This window comes from Dipodomys spectabilis, unplaced genomic scaffold (genome assembly GCF_019054845.1).
Source record: "Dipodomys spectabilis isolate Male_0828 unplaced genomic scaffold, ASM1905484v1 ptg000046l, whole genome shotgun sequence".
Classification (NCBI taxonomy): domain Eukaryota; kingdom Metazoa; phylum Chordata; class Mammalia; order Rodentia; family Heteromyidae; genus Dipodomys; species Dipodomys spectabilis.
Genome location: NW_024870723.1, coordinates 4,605,367 through 4,621,241, shown reverse-complemented (window position 1 = coordinate 4,621,241; position 15,875 = coordinate 4,605,367). Strand labels below are relative to the sequence as shown.

At 41.5% G+C, this 15,875-nt stretch overlaps 1 protein-coding gene across 1 annotated transcript in view; it reads left to right on the top strand.

The window, feature by feature from the left end:
* The window catches only part of Brinp1 (BMP/retinoic acid inducible neural specific 1), a 132,537-nt gene extending 126,149 nt beyond the window's left edge, over positions 1-6,388 (top strand). Inside the window, exon 7 of the mRNA XM_042678734.1 lies at positions 4,854-6,388. Within this exon, the coding sequence (XP_042534668.1) occupies positions 4,854-5,994 (1,141 nt within the window). The 3' untranslated portion in view covers positions 5,995-6,388. The remainder of the gene's footprint in view (positions 1-4,853) is intronic.
* Positions 6,389-15,875: the final 9,487 nt, after the last annotated feature.

The following is a 15,875-nucleotide window of genomic DNA, read 5'->3' as shown; positions in this document are numbered from 1 at the left end:
TTTTCGTGTGTAGAAATGAAGAGAAAGCCTTCTGCCCTCCCCCTCCTTCCTCCTTCCTTCCTTCTGTCTTCTTAGTTCCCTTTCACTCCCATCAGAACAAATTGAAATCCTCCAATGGAAAGATGCTGATTTGAGTGTATTGGAATTCAGCGTTAGCTGAAAATGAAAGATGCTTTGGATCCCTAGTGACTGAGAGAATGCCTTTTTTAAATCGTGGTCCTCATTGCCTCTCCCTGACCACCTTGCAGTTGGGGCGGTGTCAGCTTTCTGAGACCCTTCCCTCTGGAGCTGGCCTATTAAGCCCTTTCTCTGTTGTCAGGGTTGAGGCAGGCTGTCACTGGCTAGCCTGGGAAGTGGTATTTATAGATCACAGCCCCCCCCCCCACCTTTCTCCCTCGCTTCTCCCTCTGCTCTTGTCGGTGAGCCCCAATTATTAGCGAATGGAGGAGAGGGACTTTGGCAGGGCCAGAGGAAGTAAGGAATGTGATAATAAGCCTTTCACACACTCAAGCTTCCTGGAATTTTCCATTATTTCAATTTATTCCTGTTCTTGTGGCTTGCTCTCCCATCTCGCTGGCCTTATCGTTATAATTTCACATCATGGCACAGAGCAGAAAGTATACCCATGCTGAGGGAGAGCCTACTATTGGACTGCAGAATCACTTTGTGGTCTCAGACAAGTTAACCCATTTCTCAAGGATTCCTCATCTTCATCTGTCACATCAACATTTTTACATAGGCTGCTCAGGGAGACAGAAAAAGGCCCCTCAGCAGCGTGGGTGGTTTAATAGGAGGGCTCTGATGTGGTAAGCCACAGTGACCCTCAGCCAGTTTAAGATGCCACTTCTCAGAGTGAACCTTGCGAAATTATTGCTATCAGTGATTACTGCTTAGAGGCCTGGCCTCCAAAGAAGGAGGTCTAAAACAGCCTTCTGATTGAGGCTGATTTCTCACTGCAAGTTGTTTGCATTATTTTAAAGGCACACTACAAAGAATGGGATAAGCTCATTTTCCTGGTTTAATCTCCTCCAAATGACATACTCCAAAGCAAAAGCCTTCTCACTGATCTTGGAAATCAGAGTTATCTGGCAGGTGCCTCTCTGGGTTCCTCTCTTTGGCAGAAAAATTAAGGGGTGCATGAGTAGTCCTCCTCTCAGGTGGCCTATTCAATGTCCATTTTCCCAGAGTCTGTGAATTACGACAAGTGTGTCATGGCCTCATGTTTGCAGCTCTGTTGTGCCCACTCTAGTTGCATCCCATCCAGTCCTGCCCCTCCAAGGGCATCTGTGTAGCCTTGTATGCTCAACTGTCATCACTCCGGACCCCAGATCCTTTATCTCTTCCTCTTATCACCCTTCCCCATTCTCCACCTTTTCCCTTAGTCTCCTCTTCCTTCTTTCAGAGCCTGGAGCTCCCTGTGTACCACCTCCCTTCTGCGTTCTGGTGCTGTATCATTAATGCCTCCTTTGATACATCCCACAACCTCATGATTATTCCAAGCTCAGGAGACGCAGGTGCCATGCAGCCTGCTGATGCATCTCAGAGGGCCTCTCTGTCCCCAATCCCTCTTGCCTGACAGGGCTGGAATCCTAATTCACCCCCAGTCCTCTTGCTTGTTGTAGCATCACCAGGAACTTTCATCTTTTTATTTCCCTCTACGGAGGATTCTGAGAGTTCAGCCACAATGAAGCATTGATTCAAGGAATAAGGGGGGGCTATGGTCCTGACAAAGGGTCCCAATGATGGGACACGAGAAAGGGGGCGCTCTACGGGGTTATAGAATGCCTTGCAGATGGGAACAGAGGAGCTCTAAATGGGGTACTGTCCTGTCCCTTGGAGAGGGAGTGACAGGGGCAAGTGTGGGCCATTTGAAAGAGGCATTTTTGAAACGATGATCTTGTCACATGGAAAAAGACGGGATCAGAGCTGCGTAGAGGGGCCCCTGAAGCTCACCAAAAAGATTATAAAAAAAAAACAAAACACAAAACACTATCCGATGACTCATCCCCCAATATTCAGTCAATGTTCTGGTTTGGGAGGTAGCAGCCACACAGCTCATTGTTATTCCAGCTCCGTTTTCTCAAGGCTGGGCTTGCTGCTGTTCTCCATGCTGTAAGAGGATTGCTCTCACGAAGCAGGGACCCAGGGAGGCCTGGAGCTGTGTGGGAGGATGGTATCGAAAACTAATACTGTGGTCCTGAGGGGAGAGAGAGAGAAGTTTGTTTTTCATTCTTTCTTTTCTGGGGGGGGGGTTAATAAAAAAGAAGAGGAAAAATATTAATATTCTTTGTTCATTCCTTTGGCAAACATTCATTCCTTCAGCAAACATTTTAGAAAGCCAGACTTTATGCTAGGTGGTCAGGGCAGAAGGAGCTCCTTTAACTTCACCTAAAGACCTAGAAAGGACCTGAAGAGGCAGCCGGGCCCTGATTCAATGCCTTTGGGTGTTCTGAGCTTCTATTGCCAGAGAAAGGGAGGGTTGTATGAGTTTAAAAGGCAGGGAATTTCAAGAAGCTAATTATTCCACCATTTTCTCTTAGCTGATAAGCAACTCATTTAAAGCAAAGCAAGCCAGGCAGCCATTTCAACAGTATCTATTTTCAAATGGATATAACAAAATGGTTTCCCTCAAACTGCAGGGAGATAGAAAAAAAAATCCCCGAGAGAGTTTCTCAGTACCTTCAAAGGAAGAGCTTATTCTCCGGGATAAGAATACTTTTTATTATTACCTTCTTCGTAATTGCTCTCTGCCAGGCTTTTCTGAGCACTTTAAATATATAATCTCGCAGAATCCTCTCACCAACTATATGAGATGGGTCTTATTATCCTCATTCTCACATATGGATGCTGACACTTCAAGAAGTGGAGCGACTGGTTCCTGGCTTGAATGGGAGTTTGGGTCTTATCCTCCTTTTAGATATCGAGACGGAGGCTTCAGGAGGTAGAGAGACTTGTGCCTAGTGAGAGTGGAGTTTTGAACTCAGTTCTGCTGACACCAACTTTCTGTTTATGGCTTGGTAATGGTCGCTCATCAGTGGAAATGATGGCACAGGTGTGTTACACAGCTGACATTTCCTATCACAGGGAGTACAATACCAATGGGATTCTTTTCCAGCTGCATAGAAAGGGTCATGGTGAACCATCCTCACCATCTTCGTCTCCATGGACAACACCACAGCACATGCAGCCTCAAGAGAGGTTTACTGCTTGATGGGTAATGGCCTTCTCAGCAGTAGCTGTGAGCCAGGCAAGTTCTCTACTGACTGGTTTTGTCTTTTTATCTCTGAGATTTGGGGTCATGTGTGTAAAATTGACCCAAGAGTCCTTTTGCACACATAACCAAGTTTCATTGAGCCCTCAGTACCTACCAAGTTTGAAGCTCAGCCTTCACATGTACATTTGTGTAATTCTCATTTTAGCCCTGGGTGGTACAGAAATGAGTTCAGAAAGCAAAGGGAAAGGGGAAACAAAGGAGGAGGCTACCATGCTTGATAAGAAATGTACTCATTATCTTGCCCATGTAATTGTAACCTCTCTGTACAGTATTTTCACAATAAAAAATAAATAAAAGTTTAAAAAAAGAAAGCAAAGGGAATTACCCAGCATCATCTTCACATGAGGAAGAGCCAGAATGTTCTGTAATCTCTTACTGACCTCGTCTCAAGCTATTATTCAGGGTGTTGTTGTGAAGCTCAAGTGAGAAAATGTCCAATGCAGTGTAAAAAGTGCTAGACACGTGTAAGGGATCATGTGTGGCCCAGGAGACCAGCTCAGCAGTGACTTGCACAGAAATGAGGACAGATGAGAAGCCTGTAGGCTGAATACCTTTTTTTTTTTTTAACCTTTTGGTCTGTTGCTTCTTGTCTCTTAGTGGATCTGTCTTCATTGGGCTGTGTTAGTGCTGGAATCTGAGGATAGCCTCACTATACCATGTATAGTGTCCTGGTAGTCGGAGGGGGCCTGGAGAGATGTGGGGCCGTAGAAACACTACTCGAATGACAAACGTGGAGCTCTAGAAAAATGGGAGAAATGCAGTCTTTTTTCCACATGCCTTGAAATAAGAAAATCACCACTCTGATCATCGATATGTGATTTGTAGATTGTGGTAAAATATGACTGTTTTCTGTGCAGCTGGTTGGGTGTCCTAGGCCCTCCAGGGAGGAGCCATGTGTGAAGTGGGTTGAGAGGTCTGATGGACATTACATGAAATAACACAGAAGGTCTTTTCTGTGGCTGACTTTCACCATTGGCAGCCATCCAGAAAGGGTTATTTGTGTTCTCAGACTTTATTTCCTAAATCAAACTTCTTTGAGATGATTACATATTAGAATCAAAGTGGGGGAAAGCCCATTCTTCCCAACCATTTCTCTGCCTTCCATTTTCTCCTTGTCTTCCTCTTCCCCCTTCCTCCTCTCTCTCCTTGGCCTTGAACTCAGACCTTTAGACTCTCACTTGGCTTTTGCACTCAAGGCCAGCACTTCATCCCACTTTCACTTGCATCTTTGGCTGGTTAATTAAAGGTAGGTCTCACAGAATATTCTTGCCTGGGTTGGCTTGGAACAGCAATCCTCAAATCTCAGCCTCCTGAGTAGCTAGGATCACAGTCAGGACCCCCACAGTGCCCTACCCAATCCCTCCTTTTTCAGATGAAGATCGGCAGCCTCTGAAGGGTAAGCTACCTTGAATGTCGTACAGCAGGTTGGGAGCTGACCTGGAAGTACAATGCAACTCTCACAACTGATACCGTCTTTCCTGTCTTGGAGTGTCCCCGGTTTGCACTAAGGGATGGTATAGAACAATCCCCAACTGCATCCCCCAGGCCTAACATTCTCCACTCTCCCTCTTTCCTCCAGGACAATTCAGCAGTGGCTTGCAAGGGTCCAGTCTCTTCTCTACTGCAATGAGAACGGGTTCTGGGGGACGTTTCTGGAGAGCCAGAGGAGTTGCGTGTGTCACGGCAGCACCACGCTGTGCCAGCGCCCCATCCCCTGCATCATAGGCGGGAACAACAGCTGTGCCATGTGTAGCCTGGCCAACATCTCACTCTGCGGGTCCTGCAACAAGGGCTACAAGCTGTACCGAGGCCGCTGCGAGCCACAGAACGTGGACTCGGAGCGGAGCGAACAGTTCATCAGCTTCGAGACCGACCTGGACTTCCAGGACCTGGAGCTGAAATACCTATTGCAGAAGATGGACTCCCGCCTCTATGTCCACACCACCTTCATCAGCAACGAGATCCGCCTCGACACCTTCTTCGACCCTCGGTGGCGCAAGCGCATGTCCCTCACTCTGAAGAGCAACAAGAACCGCATGGACTTCATCCACATGGTGATCGGCATGTCCATGCGCATCTGCCAGATGCGCAACAGCAGCCTGGACCCCATGTTCTTTGTCTACGTGAATCCCTTCAGCGGGAGCCATTCGGAGGGCTGGAACATGCCCTTCGGAGAATTCGGCTACCCACGTTGGGAGAAGATCCGACTCCAAAACAGCCAATGCTACAACTGGACTCTCCTGTTGGGCAATCGGTGGAAAACCTTTTTCGAGACAGTCCATATCTACCTACGTAGTCGAACGCGGTTACCTACCCTCCTGCGTAATGAGACTGGCCAGGGCCCGGTAGACCTGTCGGATCCCTCTAAGAGACAGTTCTACATCAAGATCTCAGACGTGCAGGTGTTTGGGTACAGCCTGAGGTTCAATGCCGACCTCCTTCGCAGCGCCGTGCAGCAGGTCAACCAGTCCTACACCCAAGGGGGCCAGTTCTATTCCTCTTCGTCTGTGATGCTCCTCTTGTTGGATATTCGGGACCGAATTAATCGCCTGGCTCCCCCTGTCGCCCCGGGAAAACCCCAGCTGGATTTGTTCTCATGTATGCTGAAGCACCGTCTGAAACTGACCAACAGCGAGATCATTAGGGTGAACCACGCCTTGGACCTCTACAACACCGAGATCCTCAAACAGTCGGACCAGATGACAGCCAAACTCTGCTAACGGGTGGGGGACTCTTCCTGCCAGTGGACTTTTTCCTTTTGTTGTACACATGCAACAGAACCAAGCGAAACAAAACACAAAATAATTTGTAAAATGTAATTACTATTCAAAGAGAAGGAGGATGAAAAAAAAGTATCTTCATTTGTTGGGAACTAAAACGTTGTAGCAACTGTATAAAACCGTGGGGCATGTTTGTTACTTCTATACTCGGACATGAGGAAGGGTCTCAGCCTTTTTTTTGTGGAAGATTTGAGGTGGTTGCTTTTTAGGGCTCAGGTGCTGTATGGATGGGGGTAGAAGGGGAGAGCATATGCAATGAATTGTAAAATCTCTGCTGTGCAGGTGCTAAGATTAAACACTAAAAGAAAGAGAGATATATGTAATGTACCACTGACACTGCCATTTTTCCTTGTGGGAGGAAATGGAGATAGATAAAGAAGATATTTCTTCTGTTAAGAGTTCTTTCCTCTTTATATTTAATTCGTTGTGGTTCTTTTGACTCATTCTCAAACTGGAGTGGTGATCGGACAGGGCTCTCTTACCTCTATGCGTTCTTCCCTTCTCAATAAATCAAACTGCTGGAAGCTGGCCGGTAGGTAGAAGGGGGCAGAAACGCACGTCACAAAATCACAGGACAAAGCAACCTTAGGTATAAACTCTCCAAAGTCCTTAGTTCGGGAAAGTGGTTCAGAGAGGAAAGGCACACTCAGAAATGTGCAGTAACAATCCAAACAAGGATTTGAAGTCTACCTTTTGAGTCTCTTGACAAATCACACTTTTTCAAACTCACTCCAATTGCTTTTATGTGGTCTCCTTCAACACAGCTGCCAAGGGATGAATTAGTTTTCTGCCCAAGTTTGTTTTTAGTGTGTGTGTGTGTGTGTGTGTGTATGTGTGTGTGTGTATGTGTGTGTGCGTGTTTGTCTATGTCTGTGTCTGTGTGTCTGTGTGCATGTGTGAGCATGCGTATGTATTTGAAGAAAGTCTTCTATGTGCTTTCCTAGAAATTATTTTCCAACTTGAATAACCAAAAGTAAATACAAATAAGGTAAGTATTTATTATTGCATTGGGCTACAAGAAGGACATCCCCATCCAAAGTGTTATCATTTGGCTGGTGCATGGTGCATATGAGCACAAGTGCAGCTCATCTGTTTGCTCTACCCTCTTTGACATTCACGCTCCATACACACACACACACACACACACACACTCACACTCACACTCACATATAAGTACTGCTTCTTCTTTGGTAGTGGTGAAAAGTTAGCAGCCTTGTGAGAGACTTGGGGTTAAAGTAGAATGAGAGATTTCAAGGAAGGCCTCTCATCTCAAAGTGCTGCCCTACAGGAGTGGCTTTGCAGTCTCTAGGAACCCCACATGTATCTTCTTGTTGGTGCAAGAAGTACTCTACCCTTATTTCTTCATTTGCAGTGAATGCAGAATCACAAAAATGCAGGGCTGGAGGGGAAAAGAGAAATGTCCTAGTCTAAACTACTGCCCAGTACAAATTTCCTTTTTATCATTGGCAAATCACCACTGTTCAGCAACTGGATCCATTGCAGACAAAAGATGATTAGCTCTATTTTCCACATGCCTTGAATTCTTCCACAGCAGGAAGCAAGAGCTCCCATTTCAGTCTTGTAAAACAGAACCAATTATTAGACTATCCATTCACTGCCCTTGTATACCTTCACTATTGCCGCAAGCTCTGGAATATGTTTCTATCTTGTGATAATGATATCGTAGATAAAATATAAAGACTCAGAGATTTATCAGAATTTCTGATAATGTTATACAAAGTGAGGATGTATTTTAATTTAAAGAGAAAAGGAAGAGCTTCAGTTCATATAAGTCTAAGAATTACCTGTATGTTATAGAGTATGTAGGGGGAAGATTTCTTTTTTTCTATAATGATAATATTCCAGATTTAGTATTTTTATTTTCAGTATCTATTAGCATATATAGTTTATAACAACTTTAACACTTACCATCGACTTCACATCTCCTGTGTAGGTTTTTTCAGGTCTCAGTTTTTACGAGGGTTCAGTGTCCATTTACTGTGCAAGTCCTCCATGCCAGATGTTAGATCACAGCTTCTCCATCAAGCACAGGATTGCCAAAATCCAGTAAGTCATTAAACGAGCATGTAACAGATGAATGCAGAATGCCAGAAATGCAAGTATCTATAAAGACATTGCCCATGTGTTCCACCTCTCACAAATTAATGAAAAAAGACAAAGTAAATGAAACACTAGTGATTACAGAACATTCTAAAAATGTTATCCTCACCCAACCACAAAGAGCCCCTTTCATGAGATTGGCAGAATTTTAATAGGAGGGATGCATGCACTCTGAGTGCTGAAAAATTATCTGAAAATGGACAAATCAAACACAATGACCAAAGGAACTTACTTTAGTCATTACTTTTTTTTCCCTAAGAACAGACACACAAAGTTATGAAATTGCATTTTAAAAGCATGTAGGAACAAGGTATAACAACACTGTTCACAAGTGTCATTTTAAATGGCAAACCTAGCCAGGAAGTGGGAATTTTGACTTCTATATAGATAGGAACAATCTCCAGTCATCAGTATGACCTGAAAAAGCTCCAGACTGATGTGTGTTTTACTTGCTTCTCTTCCTTTCCTTCTTCATTTCCACCTCCCAAACCTTTCTGAAGAGTCTCATGAGAACCCCTTGTATTGGCACAGCCCTTCACAGAGGGCTAGGCAATCTTTTCTGCGTCATAGTGTCTAATCTTATCACTATTCAGTTAGGAACTTCAGTCTGTGTTTTTTCACCAGAGTTCACCACTGTTGAGTGTGGGAAAAGCCTCTGCAAGTCAGTCATTTCATCTTACAGAGAGAATACAGCCATGTACAGAAATTGGAAAGGTCAAGGAAATGAAAGACTTTTCAAGGAGAAGGATTCAGACATCAAAAATTTATTCTGAGGGGGAAAAATAGAAGGGTTACAAAGTTGTATGGATTTCCAAATATGTCTGGCTTTGGTCTGGCTAGCCCTTTGAACTGACAAGGTTCCCCTCTAGCTGTGAGGAAGAGCAGACTGATGCCTTCAAGAGGGATTTTAATTCAATTAGTGTCTAACCAATTTGATGCAGCAACTGAGGACCTACAGTGTCTGATTAATATGCCAATGCAAAGACACAAGAGTGAACAGAATGCCCATTTGGATAAGGTCTGGCAGTAAAGCATGTCATTGTCATGGAAACCACAGAAAGCTATTAATTAGCTATCACATAAAATCATTGGAAAGCTCTAGACCCCACCATATCCACTCCCTTTAAAGAAGAGGGCAAGAAGAGGGTCATGCTAACAGTAAGTCTCCCTTCAGAGATTGAAATCATAGTTACACAGAAAGGATATCTTGCAAAGTGGGAGAAATGTTGATATCCAATACAAATGGCTCTAGGCTTATTCACATCCAAGAATATGATTTAAATATGGACTATTTGTGCTAGATTATCTACATTGATAAAATTATATCGATTATAGATAATTCTAGTCTCAGCTTTATAAAATAAAAGTGATAGTAATGATATGGATGCAGTAGATGGTGATAAACTATCAGGGAAAGTTTATATCATATCATCAAAGGATGAGGAATAACTAACCCCTAGAGTAATAGCTATAAATTATATCACTTCTGAAAGGATAAAAAGTATTCGAAAGCAAATAGAAAAAAATTAACTAGCTATATATAAATAGATGACATAGCAAAACTTACTGAACAGATAATCACCATAAACAGAGTTGGATAAAACTAATCAGTAGAAAGAAGGTTGTCAGGTAATAAGTCAAAAATCAAAAGCATACATAAAGATTGGAAATGAAATCATCACTAGCTATATACAAATAAAAAGAAAGCTGATGTAACCCTGTTAATGGAAGTCAAATAGACTTTAAGTCAAACTACATCATTAAGATCAATTCTTGTTCAGTTTTTCAGGAACAATGGACAGAAGATCAGACTCAGACTCAAAAACTCTTAAGAATAAAAAGACTTTTTAAGAGATCTTTAAAACTTCGACTATAAAATACCAGGAATTAAATCTAAAGATTTTCTACCAGTTTTGAACATTGAGCATGAGTGTAGCTCCATTTCAAAGGTCATCTAGCTCAATCACATTAACCAAGACAAGAACTTACAAACTGATTTATTGAATGGTAACTCCTTTGTACAACTACTTATATATAATAAAAAATATACTTAAAAGAAGAATCTGTACCATGACATTTCAACTAATGGTTTTACTGCACTCAAGTGCATATTATTCTCTCTCTTATTCTCCCTCTCCCCCTCTCTCTCTCTCTCTCTGTCTCTTCTCTGTCCTCTGTCTCTGTTTCTTTAATATCATCATTCTCATCAAAACTTTTGTACCAGCCTTTGTTCCAGTTGAGATCAGTCAAAAATACAGATGGTTGTAATGATCTCAGGCTGAGACCTGTATATTATCTGTGGCTCCAACTTTGCTAACCTAAAATACTCAGAAGGCATAGGTTGCTTGAGAGAACTCTATATCTCTTTATTCTTTTTCTAAGTATAAGGTGATCCTCTATTTTCAGTGCCTTGTCTCTCAGCATTCTGGATTAATGCTAATTTTGGTTTGGAACCTGCTTTGCTTCCCAACAAACTGACCAAATAGGATGCTGGTCTTGCCTACACAGGTAGCAGAGATGTAAGGGTTACAATTTGAGACCAGTTTTAGCAATAATTTAGTGAGACTCTATTTCAAAATAACTCAAAAGAACAAGTTGAGTGTGGTTGCACACACATGCAGTCCTAGCATTGCAGGAAGCAAAGGTAGCAGGATGGTGATCTGAATTTGGCCTAGCTGAAATAAACAATGGGAAATGCGATGGAGTCATGCTTGAAGTGAGAGATCCTTGCCTAGTAGGCACCAGGCCCTGACTTCAAACCCCTGTAAGGTCACCGCACCATTTATGTTAGGTTTTTTAAAAAAAGGTAGCTGAGTAACAACTGCACCATGCATGTGGTATTCAGGTAAGGTGTAGGTTTATTCAGTAGACCTGCTGGGACTAGGCAAGGTTGGCACTCCACGTGGCTGAGAAAGGCCTGGGAAAGAGAGAGAGCTGGGAGAAAGGCCTGGGAAAGAGAGAGAGCTGGGAAAGAGAGAGGAAAGAACTAGAAAAGAGCAGAGAGAGCAGAGATAGCAGAGAGAGAGCAGAGAGACAAACCCCTGTAATGTCAAAAACAGACAAAGGAGAACACAGTGAACAGAATGAAACAGATTCACAACAAGGACCTTGGCTAACAGCATAAACTAAAACACATAGTAAATTTTGGAGCAATTATAGACTTCTTTAATTACTTACTTTTGGTTAAGGTATATATTTGAGAAAGGCAAAGCTCTGGAATTTTTCTCAAAGTTTTTTCACTCTCTTTCTCTCTCCCTCTCTCTCTCCTTCTCTCTCTCTTTCCCCAGTCTTTTTTTATATTAAAGATCTTTTTTAAATTTTTTATTGTCAAGGTGATGTACAGAGGGTTACAGTTCCATAAGTAAGATAATAAGTAAATTTCTTGTCAAACTTGTTATCCTTTCCCTCATTTTTCTCCTGCATTCCCTCTCTGCATTCATCATGTTGTCTTGTGTATATCGCTGTTGCACTGGTTCTCCCTTGTACATTGTCTCACCATTCTGTTGTTCCCCTCTCTGTTGAGGTTTGAACTCAAGACTTTGGGCCAGAACCATAGCTCCTACCCTATGTACTTTGAGATAAGGTCTTGAGTTAGAATTGAGATTAGGTCTTGAGATACTTTTTGACATAAGGTATAGAGATACTCCTATTGAGATAAGGTCTTGCTTTTTGCCAGGCCAGCTAAGACCACCATCTTCCTATCCATACTGAGATAACAGATGGATATGCTACCCTACCCAACCTTTTTTTCTGTTTCGGCATTTTGAGAACTTTTCAATCCAGCGTGGTCTTAAAGTATGATCTCCCTGATCTCAGCTTCTGAGTAGCTAGAGTTATAGTCATGAACCACTGCAGCCAGCAACTCTGTCTCCTGAGCAGTCTAAACTACTATAAAACGTGAGTATTTCTGATCTAGTCTATGGAGTTACTTCCTTTTTTCACTATCTCAACCATAGTTGTCCTAGAATCAGATATCAAACTTCTGTAGTTAATGCAATAGCAACCTACCTTCGAGCAGTTTTGTGCATAAATATATGAAATTAAATGTCTACCAGATCAGAATTTGCTAACTGGATCTATTCTTTGCAAGAATAAAATCCACAACTAAAAGAAAGAGGATATTGAGATGGAAAGCAATGATCATGATGAGCTTGGTTAAAGGGTGAAAATCAAGCAGAGTCTCAGGTCACTTGGTAAAGATGGGCATGAAGTTTGAAGGCGAGATTGTCCAATCAGGAAAAGAAAAAAATCTCTTTTAAGTATTTTGGAATAGACGAATGAATTTAGTGAATCACCAGTTGAACTTCTTCCTGGGTCGAATATTTTATCTCTAGAGCTGAATGTGTTTGCCTAGAGAGTATCTCCCAAAAGTTTTTTTGGTCCCATGCATGAACCTTCTCTTGAGTGGACCATCAGCCTCTACTCCAGCCAAGATGTCACCTTCCTGATAAGGCTTATAAACAGTCATTTACCCAAAGATGAAAACAACTTTGGGAAAAAATTAAGTAGGAGCTTCAGAGGTGATGATAAGGAGAAAGAAGTTATGGATACCAAAGCTGCAAAGGATAGCTTTAGTGCTGACCATATTTAGTGGCAAACTCTCTCTTTCTAGGAATTTCTGCCAGTCTTAACCAGGAATGGGAGAGATGGGTCTGACTTTGCCACAGGCCTGAATAAATGAGGAATTGTAATGCTCTTACAAATTACTGGGTGATTATAAACACTGCCAAGTATTTGTTAATTATATGGTTTTATTGTATAATGCATAATTATAAATTAATAATAATGTCACCTGATACTTTGTTAATGCACAAAAGGATACGGAGTTCAAAGGCTTTATTCAGGCCCTAGATTTTCCTGAATTATCAAGCACCTACAAAACCAGAATTAGAAACCCTATTTTCTGATTTGTAGGTTAGTGATTTAATCACTATTCTCAACATAAGAAGATAAGAAGCAGCATAGCACTATGGCTAAGAACACTGACCTGGAATTGGTAATGATCCTAGAGTTTGGCTGTCTACTCACTGTGCAACTTGACTAACATATTTAGCTTCCTTATGATACATTTCCTTTTTTTTCCTACAAAAAGGAGATTCTGACTTCCCTAATCTGGTTGTTATGAGAATTAATCATTTTTAAAGAGCCTAGAAAACCACTTGGCATGTAGAAAGCCTATCTGTTAAATAAATTACATAAATAAAAGTATGATTTAGATTGACATATATGCAAAGTCATCTTAACAATGCTAAAACCAATTGAGCTCATTTTAATCAGTTCAGACACTCTAGTAAAGCTGATGCAAGCCATCTATATCTTACTCCATTTGGGTTGTGATAAAAAAATATTTAGACTGTGTACGTTGTGATCAACAGAATTTATCTGTCACATGTCTAGGAGCCAGGAAGCTCAACACCAGTGTATGAGCAAATTGGATGTGTAGTGAAGATCTGTGCCTCCCAGATGGCATCTTCTTGCTCTGTCTTCCCATGGAGGATCAGACAATGGAGCCCTCTCCATTGATGCAGGAGTTATCTCATTTCATGGTGGTGGAGTTCTCATCACTCCATCACTTCTCAAGGGCCAAGCTCTGAGTACTATCCCATTGAGTGTAGCATTCCAATATGAGAATTTAGAGGAGACGCCTACAGGCAGACCATAGCATTTCATTTTACTTCAAACCAACCGAATGAGCCCAGTTGAATTATCTCTTAGGTTTACACAGGATCAGATTGAGTCCTTGAAAAGTAAAATAAGTTGACTATGGTAGCCCGACTAATAATGGAATTTATATCTGTCAGTATCTAAAAACAGGACCTCTATTCATTTATCTGTTTGTTTGTTTATTTATATATTTTACTATTTTTTTTGTTTTTTTTTCTTTATTTCTTTTTTATTTTTTTATTTTTTATTTTTTTTAAATTTTATTTTATTTTAATTGAGAACATACTGTACAGAGGGGTTACAATTACATGGGCAGGAAAATGCATACATTTCTTACCAAGCATTGCAGCCTCCTCCTTTGTTTACCCTTCACCTCCCTTCCCAGCCTCCCCCCCACCCAATCATACCCCCCCCCCCACCAACATTGTAAAGCTGGTTTTGACATGACATTTTGTACTTCTCATTGTTGCAACAGGTCCACCTGAATCCTTAAACGACTTGTTTGTCCCCGTCTCCTCCACATGTTATACTGACATCAAATATAGTGAAAGCGGGGGTTACACTGTGGGGGAGGGACATACAAAGCAACAAAGAAATAATCTTATAAATGCGTTAGAAACACATGCATGAAAGAAACAAAAACATTAAAATACATATTTGAGGGTTCGTTTTCCTAACATCACATTCTCTGACTTTTTCCGCTTGACTCATACCTATACTAGATATTGCAAATAAGGGAAACCATGGGACCTATGTTTCTTTGGGCCTGGCTTACTTCACTTAATATAATTTTTTCCAAGCCTTTCCATTTCCTAACAAATGGGGCAATGTCATTCTTTCTGATGGAGGCATAGAATTCCATTGTGTATATATACCACATCTTCTTGATCCATTCATCTACTGAGGGGCATCTGGGTTGGTTCCATATCTTAGCTATGGTAAATAATGCTGCAATAAACATAGTTGTGCTGGTAGCTTTAGTGTGGAGCTCCCCAATGACCCAGCAATCCCACTTTTGGGCATTTACCCAAATGATATATTTTACTATTCATCATTATTACTTCTACCAAAATTATTTGTAGCACTCAGGACCAAAGCCAGGGCCTTGTACATGCCACAAGCATTTTGGCACTATGCTATATCCTCAAACCAAAGACAGGATTTTTTATGATTTTTTAAAATTATCTCTAATTCTACAAAGGAGTTGCCACTTATCAAAGCAGTTTATCAATATAATACAGGTTATCAATGTCACCCCTTTCAACATTCTCACCCATCTCTCTCCTACCCACAACTTCCCTCACTGTTCTTAAATTTGTAGGATCTACATTGCATGATTGACTGGATTCTTCCCATCTTTTCCTCTTCATTTGCCCACTTGACCCCATCACACCCCTATTGAGTGCCCTACTTCGTGGTATTTTATTTTGCTGAACTTTACCTTTGTCTTTCTAAAGAAATACACCATTTGAGTTCTTTCTTGGATTTACCATATTTCAGCTAATACATTTGTGCACATTTGCATACTATACAACATATTTACTTATAAGTTTATGAGCTAAATCTATCTTCTGTGCATAAGAGGAAGCATGCAACCTTTGTCTCTTTGGGCCTGACTTGCTTCACTTAGCATAGTTTCTTCCAGGTCTTAAATCTATCATATACTATTTCTTCCATAAATCCAAATAAGCATTTTACCAAAGCTCAGTATAGCCCAGAGTTTATAGGTCTTACAGAGCCATTTCTACAATACAGAACCATTGAATCCCACTATGAGACAGGGTCAAATTGGATTAGCAAAATGTTAAATGTATTGACTCCTCAATCCCAAACTTTCAGCAGTACTGAGGGAGTGAAATGGGCCATTGTTGAGCAGGTTGCATTGGTAATTGAGGTTTCCCAGGATATGAAAACTGTGGTTTGTTCCCTAAAGCTAAAAGATACCTGTGACCAGCTAAGCCAATGCCCTCATTTTACTATAATGGCTAGAGAGAGAACTCATCTAATACAAGGCTTCTGAAAATCTATTTCCAATA